General features: G+C 47.4%; 1 protein-coding gene across 2 annotated transcripts in view; it reads left to right on the plus strand.

Annotated features, from left to right (window-relative positions):
* LOC147017753 (GTP-binding protein GEM-like) overlaps positions 1 to 16,606 on the plus strand; it is a 61,971-nt gene extending 45,365 nt beyond the window's left edge. Inside the window, exons 3-7 of one of the 2 annotated variants that reach the window (XM_085847640.1) lie at positions 14,115 to 14,413; positions 14,809 to 15,257; positions 15,385 to 15,464; positions 15,611 to 15,809; positions 15,982 to 16,606. In XM_085847640.1, the coding sequence (XP_085703766.1) occupies positions 14,813 to 15,257; positions 15,385 to 15,464; positions 15,611 to 15,809; positions 15,982 to 16,301 (1,044 nt within the window). In that variant the 5' untranslated portion in view covers positions 14,115 to 14,413; positions 14,809 to 14,812 and the 3' untranslated portion in view covers positions 16,302 to 16,606. Of the gene's footprint in view, positions 1 to 13,958; positions 14,414 to 14,808; positions 15,258 to 15,384; positions 15,465 to 15,610; positions 15,810 to 15,981 lie in introns of those variants that run through there. The other variant, XM_085847641.1, reaches the window with a different exon arrangement.
* Positions 16,607 to 17,391: the final 785 nt, after the last annotated feature.

Genomic DNA, 17,391 nt, shown 5'->3' on the forward strand with positions numbered 1-17,391 from the left:
AAAGCGGTCGCCCGCACGCCGGCGCGGCGGGAAAACTGCAACAGTATAATATTGTAGGACACATACCTAATGTATGACATTGTTCACGATGACATATGTAATGTGACATGTAATGTAATGTATAATATTGCAGGACGCATACCTAATGTATGACATATGTAATGTGACATGAAATGTATAATATTGTAGGACGCATACCTAATGTATGACATTGTTCATGATCACATATGTAATGTGACATGTAATATAATGTATAATATTGTAGGACACTACCTATTATATGACATTGTTCAAGGTGACATATGTAATGTGACATATAATGTATAATATTGTAGGATGCATATCTAATGTATGACATTGTTCACGGTGACATATGTAATGAATAATAATGTAGGACGCATACCTAATGTATGACATTGTTCACGGTGACATATGTAATGTGACATGTAATGTAATGTATAATATTGCAGGATGAATACCTCATGTATGACATTGTTCACGATGACGTGTAATGTCTAATATTGTAGGACGCATACCTAATGTATGACATTGTTCACGGTGACATGTAATGTGACATGTAATGTAATGTATAATATTGTAGGACGCATACCTAATGTATGACATTGTTCACGGTGACATATGTAATGAATAATAATGTAGGACGCATACCTAATGTATGACATTGTTCACGGTGACATATGTAATGTGGCATGTAATGTAATGTATAATATTGCAGGATGAATACCTCATGTATGACATTGTTCACGATGACGTGTAATGTCTAATATTGTAGGACGCATACCTAATGTAGAACATTGTTCACGGTGACATATGTAATGTGACATTCAATGTAATGTATAATATTGTTGGACGCATACCTAATGTATGACATTGTTCATGGTGACATGTAATGTATAATATTGTAGGACGCATACCTAATGTAGAACATTGTTCACGGTGACATATGTAATGTGACATGCAATGGAATGAATAATATTGTTGGACGCATACCTAATGTATGACATTGTTCATGGTGACATGTAATGTATAATATTGTAGGACGCATACCTAATGTATGACATTGTTCATGATGACATGTAATGTATAATATTGTAGGACGCATACCTAATGTATGACATTGTTCATGGTGACATGTAATGTATAATATTGTAGGACGCATACCTATTATATGACATTGTTCAAGGTGACATATGTAATGTGACATATGTATAATATTGTAGGATGCATACCTAATGTATGACATTGTTCATGGTGACATGTAATGTATAATATTGTAGGACGCATACCTAATGTATGACATTGTTCACGGTGACATATGTAATGTGACATGTAATGTAATGTATAATATTGTAGGACGCATACCTAATGTATGACATTGTTCACGATGACATGTAATGTATAATATTGTAGGACGCATACCTAATGTATGACATTGTTCATGGTGACATGTAATGTATAATATTGCAGGACGCATACCTAATGTATGACATTGTTCACGATGACATGTAATGTATAATATTGTAGGACGCATACCTATTATATGACATTGTTCAAGTTAACATATGTAATGTGACATATAATGTATAATATTGTAGGATGCATACCTAATGTGTGACATTGTTCATGGTGACATGTAATGTATAATATTGTAGGACGCATACCTAATGTATGACATTGTTCATGGTGACATGTAATGTATAATATTGTAGGACGCATACCTAATGTATGACATTGTTCACGATGACATGTAATGTATTATATTGTAGGACGCATACCTATTATATGACATTGTTCAAGGTGACATATGTAATGTGACATATAATGTATAATATTGTAGGATGCATACCTAATGTATGACATTGTTCATGGTGACATGTAATGTATAATATTGTAGGACGCATACCTAATGTATGACATTGTTCACGGTGACATCTGTAATGTTGTTGCGGATTCGCGCCCGCCGGCGTGCGAACGGCCACGTAACTCGAATCGCGGCACGTCGCCCACCGGACGGACAATCCAGTCGTGACCCACTCGGACTAACGCCGGGAACTAGTCACGGGTGGACCTTTCGGTCTCACCACGATCGTGCCAATCGGCCCCCGCGTGGGATAGGGTTGCTCGCCAAATTCGACCTACCTAAGTACCCACACGGAGGGTAGACCGGGCGATCGCACCTCGCCGCAGGTCGACTTCGGACACGGGCCACTTAAAGCGACCCGTTCCGTACTATCGGGATAACCGAGCGGTGTTATTCGTCGGCCTCGACAGTTCGATTAATTATCGGGCGTTTTAGCCCACGACCAACCCTTTACGTGAAGCAAGATGGAGATTCAATGAAAGAAAAGACGAAGCGAAGCGGGAAAACAGTTCAACATAACTCACATTTATTTCGCGATGAACGGGAAGCACACATATACAATTACACCAAAAGCACATGTAAAAGGAGAAGAAACACAATATTACACAAAAAGCAAATATAAAAGAAGAAGACAATGCAGAGCTATCCGACTACCGAGCACCCGGCAACACTTATACAATTATACTTCACAGACGCGCCGACAACACAGATACCCAAAGCAAAAGAAAAAGAACCACCCTCCAGGAGGAGGGGGGTAGGCGGGCCTGGGGCCGAGACCGTGTCGGGCCTACCCGACTGATGATGAGACGCAGAGCGGCGGTGGCGCCCCAACTCCGCGGGCCTCGCGGGCAGTGTCTGGTAGGGGGTGGGAAAGGGGCCCCCTTGTCGCACTATCTCAGCGCGGGGGGAAACAGGAGGGGGTTGTTGATGCTCGGGGGGGAGGAGGATATCACCCTGTCTCGGGTCCCGCGACGAGCGTCTCCTCCTCGACCTCGGTCGCGTTGCTGGCCTCTCCCTCTGCAGCTCCCGGCACCGACGCGAGCACCCCCTCGTCCGCCTTCGCCGCCGCCACCTCTCCACAGCTCCGTCTAATCGCCCTCTCCGTCTCCTCTCTTGGCTCGTCCCAACTCTTCACTCTTGACTTCTCCCCTCCGAACTCTGACTCTTCTTCCCAGCTCCACCGACAACTCGTTCCAACGCACCACTCTCAACTTCTTTACTGACGAACGCAGCCGTTTATATAAGCCCCGTGGCTTCGCTCCTTCACCTTTGACCCTCTGCCTCCGACCCTTCACCTCTCTAACTGGCTCCCCATTGGACCGAGGAAAAGTGGGCGTGAATGCTTTTTGATCCATGAATTTGCATATAGCGTCCTCACTCCAACGCCCTGGAGGCGGGGCCAAATCGCCCCAGCTCGCCGATAGGACGGAACAGAAGTGGGCGTGAGTCGTTTTTGATCCGTTTTTCTCGGAAAGTCTGTGATGTTTCTGAACACGCTGCTCGGTGCGCGCCCTGCACGAGTCCAGCATCGGCACCCACAAGTGGCGTGGGAATGACGGTGATGCGATGGTGGCGGGTTGTGACGGTAAAGGTCGTGGCTGTTGTTGTGAAGCGGCGTTGTGGTTGGTGGTTGATGTTGTGAAGCGGCGTTGTGGTTGGTGGTTGTTGTTGTGAAGCGGCGTTGTGGTTGGTGGTGGTAATAATGAAGGCTGGTCCAAAATAAAGATAGTAAAAGAAAAACGGCTATCCTGAAGAGTCGCAGCCCGACTGAATGACATTTATTCCCTCGAAACAACGGGTTTGGGCCTAACTACACATATACTTACAGAGATATCTCACCTAAGGGACCTGAATGGTGGTTTGTGAATTTCGTCAACCACAACACTACCCCCTCCCCTTTTTACAGACTCGTCCCGAGTCGTCAAATTTTCGTGTGCCATCATGTGTAGTTTTCCCCTAGTACATTTTACCTACGGATCCCTGAGTGCGACATTCATGGTATTCGTGTCCCCAAAATAAATAACCTGAGGGCTGAGTAACTACCTAAACAAACTCACTCACACGGACGACTTAAATAAAATTGCCGGCGCTAAGACAAACATGCCGGGGGCGCACTCATATTTACAGTACATCTTAACCTTAACTTACAAATTTTACACTAAACCATGGCCCAGGATCAATGAACTCTGCAAAAAGAAAGCAGTTAACAGGGAGCCAGGCTGCTCGCATGCAGTCTCTGGCTTAAAACAATGCAGGTGACAGGGAACGTGGCCGGCTGCTCACACGCAGTCCAAGGCCTTCCTTTTTGAACTGAACGCAGTGAACCACAACGGTGGATGGGCTGCACAAACGCAGTCTCCGTGCTAGTTCAAGTGGCACACGCAATGAACACAACGAATGGATGGATGAACACAAACACGGTGCACGGGCCGCCACTGCAGGCCCGTGTTGTAGCTGCCAACAGGGCAGTTCTTGCAGCTTGCAAACTGTTGCCTTGCGGATCCTGGCGCACATGGCAATGAACAGGGGGGGGGGGGCAAAGCAAAAATTGAACGGGGCTGGTGAACAGGGGCAGTGGGCATGGCATGGCAAAGGCAGCAGGCAAACACAGCCCGCAGAAGAAGGCCGCTGCAGGCAAACACAGCCGGCAGATGAACTGGCCGGCACAGGCCTTGCAGCACAGCAGCTGCAGACGATCCAGCCGGCACAGGCCTCGCAGCAAAACAACAGCTGCCGATGAAGTTGGCCAGCCTTTGCCGTTCCGTGGAGGTTGGTGGAGGGAGTGCGGTGGTGCTGGCCACTTGGAAGGCGGGCTCGGACCTACCTACCTGTCTCCCTCCCAACCTATCGCCTTTGCCTGTCACTGTCTATACCCACTCCCTTAATTTGTGAAAAACCAATTTAGCCCCCACTTATTTTTTTTTTAATTTACTCCCCCAATATAAATCGTCCCCTAACCCCCTTTATAGTCTTTGTTCGGCTAACCTATCCTGTCACCTAGCCTACTCCCAACCCCTACGTTCCCTTCCCGGAGGGGAATAAGGGAGAGCTAACGTCCTGTGTCGAGGCCCAACGAAGCCCCAGAATGGCCTCCCCAGAGTTCAGCGATCTATAACCAAAGTGGGTCCAGCGGCCCACAACGAGAGCGAGGGGATGGATGGTGCGGAGGGGTACACTTCCTATCTACCCTAACCATTTAACTGTTAAACTACCCCGGGGCTTTCAACAAGCGCCTCTCGCTTAAACTATTGGTTCTAACAACCCAGATTCCCGTCACCTGTGTTGGTGTCCTCACAATTTCGGGCCTCGCCCCCCAATTTTCTCTCCGTGCCCTCACACGGTCTCATGGCTGGGACACGTGGCTTCCTTTGGCAGGCACAACCCTCTGCCGAATCTCCCGCTATGGCACCCCCGGGCACTACACTGCCTCCGAGCCTACCAGCTCCCTAACACCGGGGAGTGCCCCCCATGGCACCTCCCCTGAAACGCACACGTGGCAGGCTGGCTTCCCAGGCCCCTTTCCGAGGGTCACCCGTGCCCACAACACTGCCCACGCGGCTAATGGCGCCCCGGGCCCCCGCACCAAGCAGGCGCACCCGTGCCCACTACGCTATCCCGGCCCCCCATGGGCCCTTGGCCTACTACGGCCGACTAGCCTGGTGCCCGGGGTACCCACTCAGCGATACTCACCTTTCGCAGCCACGCTCCCAAGCCCGTCAACAGGGCTCCTGCACCCCTCCAAACGGGTTTCGAGCCTACACTCCCACCAACAACAAAACGACCTCCATTTTTGTTAATTTGACTAACCCCCTAACTCGCTCTACACTGACCCCGGGGTCCCTTGGGCGGGAGTCACTCCTCCCCCCAATCACTCATCGCACCATGCAGTCCCCATTCGCTCCATACACACAGACCCGCTGGCCTCACTCACTCACCAAGCACATGCCTCCACTTCACTCACCAACAACTCTTCAACACACACACCACTGAACTCTGCCATCCTTCTAACTACATCCCCTAACTAACTCGTGCTCCCACGTCGTCCCTTAAACTATAGCACGTTCCTTTTAACACTACGTAGCTAAGCTACGTCCCCACTACACATCCACTGTCTGTCACTGTCCTCAAATGTCCCAAAAATCAATTTATTTCCCAACCTAAAGCTCACTAAATCCCTCTACCTAATCCATTCCACGGACTCCATGAGGACTTACCCCTGCCCCATGAAGTCGGTCTAGCTAAGCTAACCCTTCCCCCTAACTAGTTTCCATCCTGTGCCCAGGTAAGGGGGTCTTCCACCCCTTGCCCAGGAATCCTGTGCACCCGAAAGTGAGGCTTGCTTTTTTTTTTTTTTTTTTCATGCGCAGCACCAGCGCGGCAACTCGCGCACTTTGCACCTGCCCGTGACGTCATGCAGCTGCACGTGTGCCTCGTCCCTCCTTGGACGGTACCATCCGGCAGGGATACCCCTCCTGCCGGATTCCAACCCCACGTGCAGCCATGGCGTCACCGTGCGCATAAAAAAACACAAGCCCCACGTCTCGAGGGGTTCCCCACGCGAACACATGTGCTTTGCCCGTTGGAGCTTCACACACACGATCGCGTGGAGAACCCGTCCGGTCCAAATCCATAATCCTGCCTAAACTTTGTTCGTCCGCGGGATCGGCAAATCCACCGCGTGCGTTTCCGGACCGGGACTTCACTCTCGCAAGCGAGCACGTGGGGGCCTCGTGCGTTGCACAGCACGGACCTCGTGCTCACTGCTGGGTGAACCCGGCACGGTCCCCGAAACAACTACAGCCGCTACTCGGCTTCCTTTCCTCACATGTCGCCGTCGTCGCCATTCGACACACGCACAGCTGCGTGTTACGACGCTCACACTCCATTCCATTACATTCACACCGGGAGACGCGGCTGCGTGCTCCCGCATGCCGACCGACATCTCCCTTACATACCGCTCTCTCACACACACGGTCTCCCTTGCATAAACCATACCACTCACACGTGGTGCTCCATTCACTCGCGGCCTTCCACTCACTCGTGCCATTTTCCTCACACAAACCACACCACTCACACACGCGGGGGCACTCACCCGCGGTCCCTCATCCACACACCGTGCCTCACTCACGCACGCGGGGGCACTCAACCGCGGTGTTTCATCCATTCTGGCCGTTTCATCCACACACACGGCCTCTTTCACTTGCGGTGCCCCTTTTACACACGGCGTGCTGGGAAGCACGTACTCCGGCACCATCGCCACCACACCACTCACACACGGGGTCGCTTCCACACACGGGGTCGCTTCCACACACGGGGACGCACTCACGCCTTGCACCACACACACCGGGACAACCACACTGGGGATTCGTGTCCCCACAAGAGTCTCAGGGGCCTCTATACCCCCAAGCTTTCCGTGCACCTGTCGACAGCACTCCTCCCCTCGACCTCGCAAAGCACGACCGAACCCACCTGGTCGTGACTCGCCTCAAGGGGGCATACTCCCTCCCCTCGTTCCTGGAGGAGGCCATCCAGCTGCTCGCACCGGGTCTCCACCCAGTCCGCGAGCTCACCCTCATTATCCTCCACTACCTCCGTGTGTGTGTGCGTCACTTACCCCGTCTTCACCGTGCAGTCTTCCCTCTATCGTTCCCATCTCCCGTGTCTCTGCCAACTCAATCACCTCTTCACCCTTTATCTCCCGTGTCTCTATACATTTTATTTCCTTTGTCGTCACCTCGTGTCTCGTCTCACACGTTTTGGTCTCCCCATTTAATTTTCCCTTTCGGTCACCGTCACGACCCTCGCCCAACACGCCCCCCGAATTATTTTTTTACCCGCCTCCACCGCGGGCCCGACAGCCGTTGCACCCCCTTCCAGCTCGTTCGCTCCCACACGTGGAGTCGCCATTTTTATCTCCCTGGTCACGGCCTTCATGCCCGCCTGCAGGCATCGGCCCATGTTCTGCGTCTCACCCCGCAGCTCTTTCATTTCTTCCCTCATTTGCTTGTTCATTCCGTTCATTTGCTTGTTCATTTGCTGTGTATTCGCATCCATCTTTTCGTTCATGCCTTTCATTTCGTTTTTCATTTCATTTGTGTATGCATCCATTTTCGTTTTCATTTTGTTCATTTCCTTGTTCATTCCTTTCATTTCGTTTTTCATATCCGCATTTATCTTCGCTGTCGTTTCCGCATTCATTTGTGCCAGCATGGTGAATAGCTGGGCCATGTCGGGTGCGCTTGGATGAGCCGTTTCGGCAGGGGTTGGGGAAGGGTTTTGGTGGAGAGGGGGAGGGGAGGTGTCATACACCGCGGCCGCTGCCGCTCCCATTTCGGGCTCTGGGTTCAGTTGGGCGAGTTCGTTTTCCTGTACAACCAACATTTCCTGCACGGGGATTTCATCCTGAGCCATGGATTCTACACATTCTACATCCATTTCTAATACCCCCGGCTCCCGCTCGCCTTGAGACGCCATCTTGCTTCTCTTAAAGGGTTAATTTAGCTCGCTCGTAATTTGGAGGGAATCGGGGGTCGCTCCTCTCACCCCTGGACCGATTCCCGTGAATTTAATTGGAGACAGGAGAGCCCGTTTTCCCGTTCTCCGATACCAGTGCCGCGAGGAGGGCGATGAGTTTATATCGCACGACCTGACACCAGTGTTGCGGATTCGCGCCCGCCGGCGTGCGAACGGCCACGTAACTCGAATCGCGGCACGTCGCCCACCGGACGGACAATCCAGTCGTGACCCTCTCGGACTAACGCTGGGAACTAGTCACGGGTGGACCTTTCGGTCTCACCACGATCGTGCCAATCGGCCCCCGCGTGGGATAGGGTTGCTCGCCAAATTCGACCTACCTAAGTACCCACATGGAGGGTAGACCGGGCGATCGCACCTCGCCGCAGGTCGACTTCGGACACGGGCCACTTAAAGCGACCCGTTCCGTACTATCGGGATAACCGAGCGGTGTTATTCGTCGGCCTCGACGGTTCGATTAATTATCGGGCGTTTTAGCCCACGACCAACCCTTTACGTGAAGCAAGATGGAGATTCAATGAAAGAAAAGACGAAGCGAAGCGGGAAAACAGTTCAACATAACTCACATTTATTTCGCGATGAACGGGAAGCACACATATACAATTACACCAAAAGCACATGTAAAAGGAGAAGAAACACAATATTACACAAAAAGCAAATATAAAAGAAGAAGACAATGCAGAGCTATCCGACTACCGAGCACCCGGCAACACTTATACAATTTTACTTCACAGACGGCGCCGACAACACAGATACCCAAAGCAAAAGAAAAAGAACCACCCTCCAGGAGGAGGGGGGTAGGCGGGCCTGGGGCCGAGACCGTGTCGGGCCTACCCGTCTGATGATGAGACGCAGAGCGGCGGTGGCGCCCCAACTCCGCGGGCCTCGCGGGCAGTGTCTGGTAGGGGGTGGGAAAGGGGCCCCCTTGTCGCACTATCTCAGCGCGGGGGGAAACAGGAGGGGGTTGTTGATGCTCGGGGGGGAGGAGGATATCACCCTGTCTCGGGTCCCGCGACGAGCGTCTCCTCCTCGACCTCGGTCGCGTTGCTGGCCTCTCCCTCTGCAGCTCCCGGCACCGACGCGAGCACCCCCTCGTCCGCCTTCGCCGCCGCCACCTCTCCACAGCTCCGTCTAATCGCCCTCTCCGTCTCCTCTCTTGGCTCGTCCCAACTCTTCACTCTTGACTTCTCCCCTCCGAACTCTGACTCTTCTTCCCAGCTCCACCGACAACTCGTTCCAACGCACCACTCTCAACTTCTTTACTGACGAACGCAGCCGTTTATATAAGCCCCATGGCTTCGCTCCTTCACCTTTGACCCTCTGCCTCCCCTTCACCTCTCGAACTGGCTCCCCATTGGACCGAGGAAAAGTGGGCGTGAATGCTTTTTGATCCATGAATTTGCATATAGCGTCCTCACTCCAACGCCCTGGAGGCGGGGCCAAATCGCCCCAGCTCGCCGATAGGACGGAACAGAAGTGGGCGTGAGTCGTTTTTGATCCGTTTTTCTCGGAAAGTCTGTGATGTTTCTGAACACGCTGCTCGGTGCGCGCCCTGCATGAGTCCAGCATCGGCGCCCACAAGTGGCGTGGGAATGACGGTGATGCGATGGTGGCAGGTTGTGACGGTAAAGGTCGTGGCTGTTGTTGTGAAGCGGCGTTGTGGTTGGTGGTTGTTGTTGTGAAGCGGCGTTGTGGTTGGTGGTTGTTGTTGTGAAGCGGCGTTGTGGTTGGTGGTTGTTGTTGTGAAGCGGCGTTGTGGTTGGTGGTGGTAGTAATGGCGGCTGGTCCAAAATAAAGATAGTAAAAGAAAAACGGCTATCCTGAAGAGTCGCAGCCCGACTGAATGACATTTATTCCCTCGAAACAACGGGTTTGGGCCTAACTACACATATACTTACAGAGATATCTCACCTAAGGGACCTGAATGGTGGTTTGTGAATTTCGTCAACCACAACAATATTGTAGGATGCATACCTAATGTAGAACATTGTTCACGGTGACATATGTAATGTGACATGCAATGTAATGAATAATATTGTTGGACGCATACCTAATGTATGACATTGTTCATGGTGACATGTAATGTATAATATTGTAGGACGCATACCTAATGTATGACATTGTTCACAATGACATGTAATGTATAATATTGTAGGACGCATACCTAATGTATGACATTGTTCACGGTGACATGTAATGTATAATATTGTAGGACGCATACCTAATGTATGACATTGTTCACGATGACATGTAATGTATAATATTGTAGGACGCATACCTAATGTATGACATTGTTCACGGTGACATGTAATGTATAATATTGTAGGATGCATACCTAATGTATGACATTGTTCACGGTGACATGTAATGTATAATATTGTAGGATGCATACCTAATGTATGACATTGTTCACGGTGACATGTAATGTATAATATTGTAGGACGCATACCTAATGTATGACATTGTTCACGATGACATGTAATGTATAATATTGTAGGACGCATACCTAATGTATGACATTGTTCACGGTGACATGTAATGTATAATATTGTGGGATGCATACCTAATGTATGACATTGTTCACGATGACATGTAATGTATAATATTGTAGGACGCATACCTAATGTATGACATTGTTCACGGTGACATGTAATGTATAATATTGTAGGATGCATACCTAATGTATGACATTGTTCACGGTGACATATGTAATGTGACATGTAATGTATAATATTGTAGGATGCATACCTAATGTATGACATTGTTCACGATTACATGTAATGTATAATATTGTAGGATGCATACCTAATGTATGACATTGTTCACGGTGACATGTAATGTATAATATTGTAGGACGCATACCTAATGTATAATATTGTAGGACGCATACCTAATGTATGACATTGTTCAAGGTGACATGCAATGTATAATATTGTAGGATGCATACCTAATGTATGACATTGTTCACGATGACATGTAATGTATAATATTGTAGGACGCATACCTAATGCATGACATTGTTCAAGGTGACATGTAATGTATAATATTGTAGGATGCATACCTAATGTATGACATTGTTCACGATGACATGTAATGTATAATATTGTAGGACGCATACCTAATGTATGACATTGTTCACGGTGACATGTAATGTATAATATTGTAGGACGCATACCTAATGTATGACATTGTTCACGGTGACATATGTAATGTGACATGTAATGTATAATATCGTAGGATGCATACCTAATGGATGACATTGTTCACGATGACATGTAATGCATAATATTGTAGGACGCATACCTAATGTATGGCATTGTTCACGGTGACATATGTAATGTGACATGTAATGTAATGTATAATATTGTAGGACGCATACCTAATGTATGACATTGTTCACGGTGACATGTAATGTATAATATTGTAGGACGCATACCTAATGCATGACATTGTTCAAGGTGACATGTAATGTATAATATTGTAGGATGCATACCTAATGTATGACATTGTTCACGATGACATGTAATGTATAATATTGTTGGACGCATACCTAATGTATGACATTGTTCACGGTGGCATGTAATGTATAATATTGTAGGACGCATACCTAATGTATGACATTGTTCACGGTGACATATGTAATGTGACATGTAATGTATAATATCGTAGGATGCATACCTAATGGATGACATTGTTCACGATGACATGTAATGCATAATATTGTAGGACGCATACCTAATGTATGACATTGTTCACGGTGACATGTAATGTATAATATTGTAGGACGCATACCTAATGTATGACATTGTTCACGATGACATGTAATGTATAATATTGTAGGATGCATACCTAATGTATGACATTGTTCACGGTGACATGTAATGTATAATATTGTAGGATGCATACCTAATGTATGACATTGTTCACGGTGACATGTAATGTATAATATTGTAGGATGCATACCTAATGTATGACATTGTTCACGATGACATGTAATGTATAATATTGTAGGACGCATACCTAATGTATGACATTGTTCACGGTGACATGTAATGTATAATATTGTAGGACGCATACCTAATGTATGACATTGTTCACGGTGACATATGTAATGTGACATGTAATGTATAATATTGTAGGATGCATACCTAATGTATGACATTGTTCACGATTACATGTAATGTATAATATTGTAGGATGCATACCTAATGTATGACATTGTTCACGGTGACATGTAATGTATAATATTGTAGGACGCATACCTAATGTATAATATTGTAGGACGCATACCTAATGTATGACATTGTTCAAGGTGACATGTAATGTATAATATTGTAGGATGCATACCTAATGTATGACATTGTTCACGATGACATGTAATGTATAATATTGTAGGACGCATACCTAATGCATGACATTGTTCAAGGTGACATGTAATGTATAATATTGTAGGATGCATACCTAATGTATGACATTGTTCACGATGACATGTAATGTATAATATTGTAGGACGCATACCTAATGTATGACATTGTTCACGGTGACATGTAATGTATAATATTGTAGGACGCATACCTAATGTATGACATTGTTCACGGTGACATATGTAATGTGACATGTAATGTATAATATCGTAGGATGCATACCTAATGGATGACATTGTTCACGATGACATGTAATGCATAATATTGTAGGACGCATACCTAATGTATGACATTGTTCACGGTGACATATGTAATGTATAATATTGTAGGACGCATACCTAATGTATGACATTGTTCACGGTGACATGTAATGTATAATATTGTAGGACGCATACCTAATGCATGACATTGTTCAAGGTGACATGTAATGTATAATATTGTAGGATGCATACCTAATGTATGACATTGTTCACGATGACATGTAATGTATAATATTGTAGGACGCATACCTAATGTATGACATTGTTCACGGTGACATGTAATGTATAATATTGTAGGACGCATACCTAATGTATGACATTGTTCACGGTGACATATGTAATGTGACATGTAATGTATAATATCGTAGGATGCATACCTAATGGATGACATTGTTCACGATGACATGTAATGCATAATATTGTAGGACGCATACCTAATGTATGACATTGTTCACGGTGACATATGTAATGTGACATGTAATGTAATGTATAATATTGTAGGACGCATACCTAATGTATGACATTGTTCACGGTGACATGTAATGTATAATATTGTAGGATGCATACCTAATGTATGACATTGTTCACGATGACATGTAATGTATAATATTGTAGGACGCATACCTAATGTATGACATTGTTCACGGTGACATATGTAATGTGACATGTGATGTAATGTATAATTTTGTACGATGCATACCTAATGTATGACATTGTTCACGGTGACATGTAATGTATAATATTGTAGGATGCATACCTAATGTATGACATTGTTCACGATGACATGTAATGTATAATATTGTAGGACGCATACCTAATGTATGACATTGTTCACGGTGACATATGTAATGTGACATGTAATGTAATGTATAATTTTGTAGGACGCATACCTAATGTATGACACGTACATTGGTTGATGACGCACGGTTTTCTTGGGATAACCTACCACACTCATCCGACATAAATCACGCCACATCTTCTGGCTTCCCCCACCCTCAACATTGTCGTCAGAAGCTCGGCTTCCCATTGGGGGAGATTCGAATGACGTCATCGATCCAGCCCCCGGGACCCTCGGAGCTCGGGTTTGTGGCACCCTTATAAAGCGCGCTGGTCAGAGATTGGTGCTTATCGAGCTCGGTCCACGTGCACAGATCAAGAGGCACGAAAAGCGCGTGATACACACGGAAAATCTCTCCATTCCCCGGTTCGCTTTCCTCTGTCCATCGCCGAGTCAACTTGAGTCGCGACGGTCGAGCACGGGCATCGCACGCTCATCGCACGGGCATCGCACGCTCCATTTGGACCTGCACCAGGTACGTACCAGAGATGGTGAAATGTCGCGCGTTTCATAAATTGCTGCCGCTGGTGCTGCGATTGCAAAGCGTGCTCATGTCGATGGTGATCCGTACAGGTTCTCGAGTAATGAGGAACAAATGGAACGTTTGTCGTTCAATCTGAGCAATTTAAACGGACATGGCAGACAAGCTTGCCGTGCTTGTTGCGCCTGTAGTTAGTGATTCGAGGTCCGTTTGTGACGGTACCCACAGGTTTGTGACCGTACCCACAGGCAGCCATGCATGGTCATCCAGCCGTTGTTTGTGCACCACCAAATGCCGTTATCTTTAAAGTGCTTCCGACTGTTGCCGAGACTTTAAGGTTGTTCTTTCGTGCCTTTGTACTTCAACATGTACGTCGCGTGTCCGTGCAGAGACATGGCGTTGAATGTACAACAGCTGGAGCACCGCCGGGGGAGCAGTCCGCTCCCTTTGCCGAAAGGCGAACACGACGATGGTCCGAGCACGGTTCCAGGAGATCGTCGAAGATCTCGGCAGCAATCGGTTCGTAGCTCAGGATTGCTCAGAGTACCTGGCGCTGCTCGCAAACCCCTGCTTCGTGGCGACGCGCTCCTCGGGCACCGCGATGGTTCCGTGCCGCCCACGGGCAACTGCGCCAAACAGGGCGATACCAGCTGCTCCTCCGACTCCGACGACTCGGTGCTATCAAGCGAGAGCAGCGATACCGGGCTCGGCTCGGCGAGCTCGGCGGCCGGTGCTGTGGCTCCGTACCGCGTGGTGCTGCTTGGAGCATCAGGCGTGGGAAAGTCCTTGCTCGCTCGCCTGTTGTGTGGCATGGATGAAGAACAAGACACGGATGTTGGTAGGTCGGCGGGTTGAGAGGGAAGACATTGTTATATAGATAGAGTGTATATTTTATTTAATAACAAGATAGCTACTGCACTCCTCGACCGCTGACCCCACCACCTATGTGCGTTTGACGTGCACAGTGTCCGATGACACGTACGAGAGGACTCTCATGGTGAGTGGAGAAGAGGCTACCCTGCAGGTGCTGGAGGGTTATCAGCAGGTGCGCTTTCAAGTCTCACTCTGATTTGCATCATAAAGATCTCACAGTAAATGCATAATGTATGTATGTATGTATGTATGTATGTATGTATGTATGTATGTATGTATGTTCCATTCGTTTGGGTGAGACTTGGACCATGTCCGCAGAACGATGGTGAGGATGAGACATTGGTGCAGAGCGAGGACGTGTGCATCATCGTGTACTCCATCGCAGAGCGCGCTAGCTTTGAGCGTGCAGTGGATATGCATGCACAGGTACGCAGCACCGACTCAGGAGAGAATTTGCCTGTCGTACTGGTGGGAAACAAGAGCGACTTGGTTCGATCTCGTGAAGTCTCGCTCGAAGGTGGGTGTACCAAACAATTGATGTACCTCTTATGATTCCAACATCATATCTATATAATATGACATCGAGGTACCATACTGCATGCTCCTGATAACACTCAAACCTTCCTCTGCACCCCTCCACCCGGTTTCTCTTCGCTTTCAACCGATTCGCCATTCGACTCCGCTGGCAGAGGGTCGTGATCGTGCATCGGCGCTCGACTGCAAGTTCATCGAGACGTCTGCAGCGCTGCAGCACAATGTGCGGGAGTTGCTGGAGGGGCTAGTGCGGCAGCTGAGGCCACGGGGTGCGGTAGGGGGACAACCTGGAGATCCCCGTGGTGGGAAACATCGCCAGCGCGCTCCGAGCCGTGGCAGTCACATGCATAGGCGTCGCAAGCAGAGCTTGAGTCGTCGCGCCTGGAAGCTTCTTAACAAGTTTGTGGCAAAGAATCCCGGCAGAGGCATGTTCCGTACGCGCTCGAGGTCCTGCCATGACCTGACTAGCTTTTGACTCTGTGACCACCTGTGCGATCTATACATCACTTTATTACATTTTATCCTGCTCTAGATTTAAAACAAGTGCAGGAATTGGTCATCTGCACCAATAAGCTTTCAGTGCATTTTGCATCCTACACTTTTACTGCTATAATCCTGCACCTCAAGGATTTCCTACAAAAGACATTTTGATGCCAAGATATCCTCGAGATATGTTTATTGGAATTTCTAGTTGAGATCTTCTTTCAGGGCACGTGCTATGAGAGTACTACACGGTTCTGATATAAGGATAGTTTATGACATCATCACTTGTACTTCAATACAGGTATATATATATATATATATATATATATATATATATATATATATATATATATATATATATATATATATATATATATATATATATATATATATATATATATATATATATATATCAAGTTGCATCCAAATGGCAACTTGCAGCATGGAGCATCTTTCTGCTGCATGATTTTTGTAAAATTGCGCACTCATCACTGATGTGGTTCATGGCAATACTTGCGCATTTGCTTGGGAAAGTTGGTTTTCATGTTTTTCTACAGTGGGATAAAACTGATCACTCCATTGCATGAGTCAGTCAACAGATCATTTCATGACACAGCAACCGGTCCCTCAACGACACAAATAAGTAAACCAGTCACTACACTCCACGAGTCAGTTAACCGATCACTTCACAACGTGAATCAGCTTCCGTTCACTGCACAATACCCTTCAGTCAATCAGTCACTGCATGGCATAAATGAGAACCAATCACTGCATGATCTGAATGAGCAATCGGTCACTGCATGACATGAATTCGTTAACCAGTCACTGTATGACGAATCAGTTCGCCTATCACTTCATGACATGAGTAAGTTAGCCAGTCACTCAATGACACGAATCAGTGAACTGGACACTGGATGACACCAATCAGTCAAATTATCACTGCAGGACATTAATCAGCAACCGGTCACTGCAGGGCACCAATCAATAAACTGGTCACTGCGTAACACGAATCATCACCAGTCTACACAACGCGAATGGGCCAACAGGTCACCCACAACACCAGTCAACCGGTCATTGCACGG

Source organism: Eptatretus burgeri, chromosome 11 (genome assembly GCF_056783735.1).
Source record: "Eptatretus burgeri isolate ZD-2024b chromosome 11, Ebu_testis_v1, whole genome shotgun sequence".
NCBI lineage: Eukaryota > Metazoa > Chordata > Myxini > Myxiniformes > Myxinidae > Eptatretus > Eptatretus burgeri.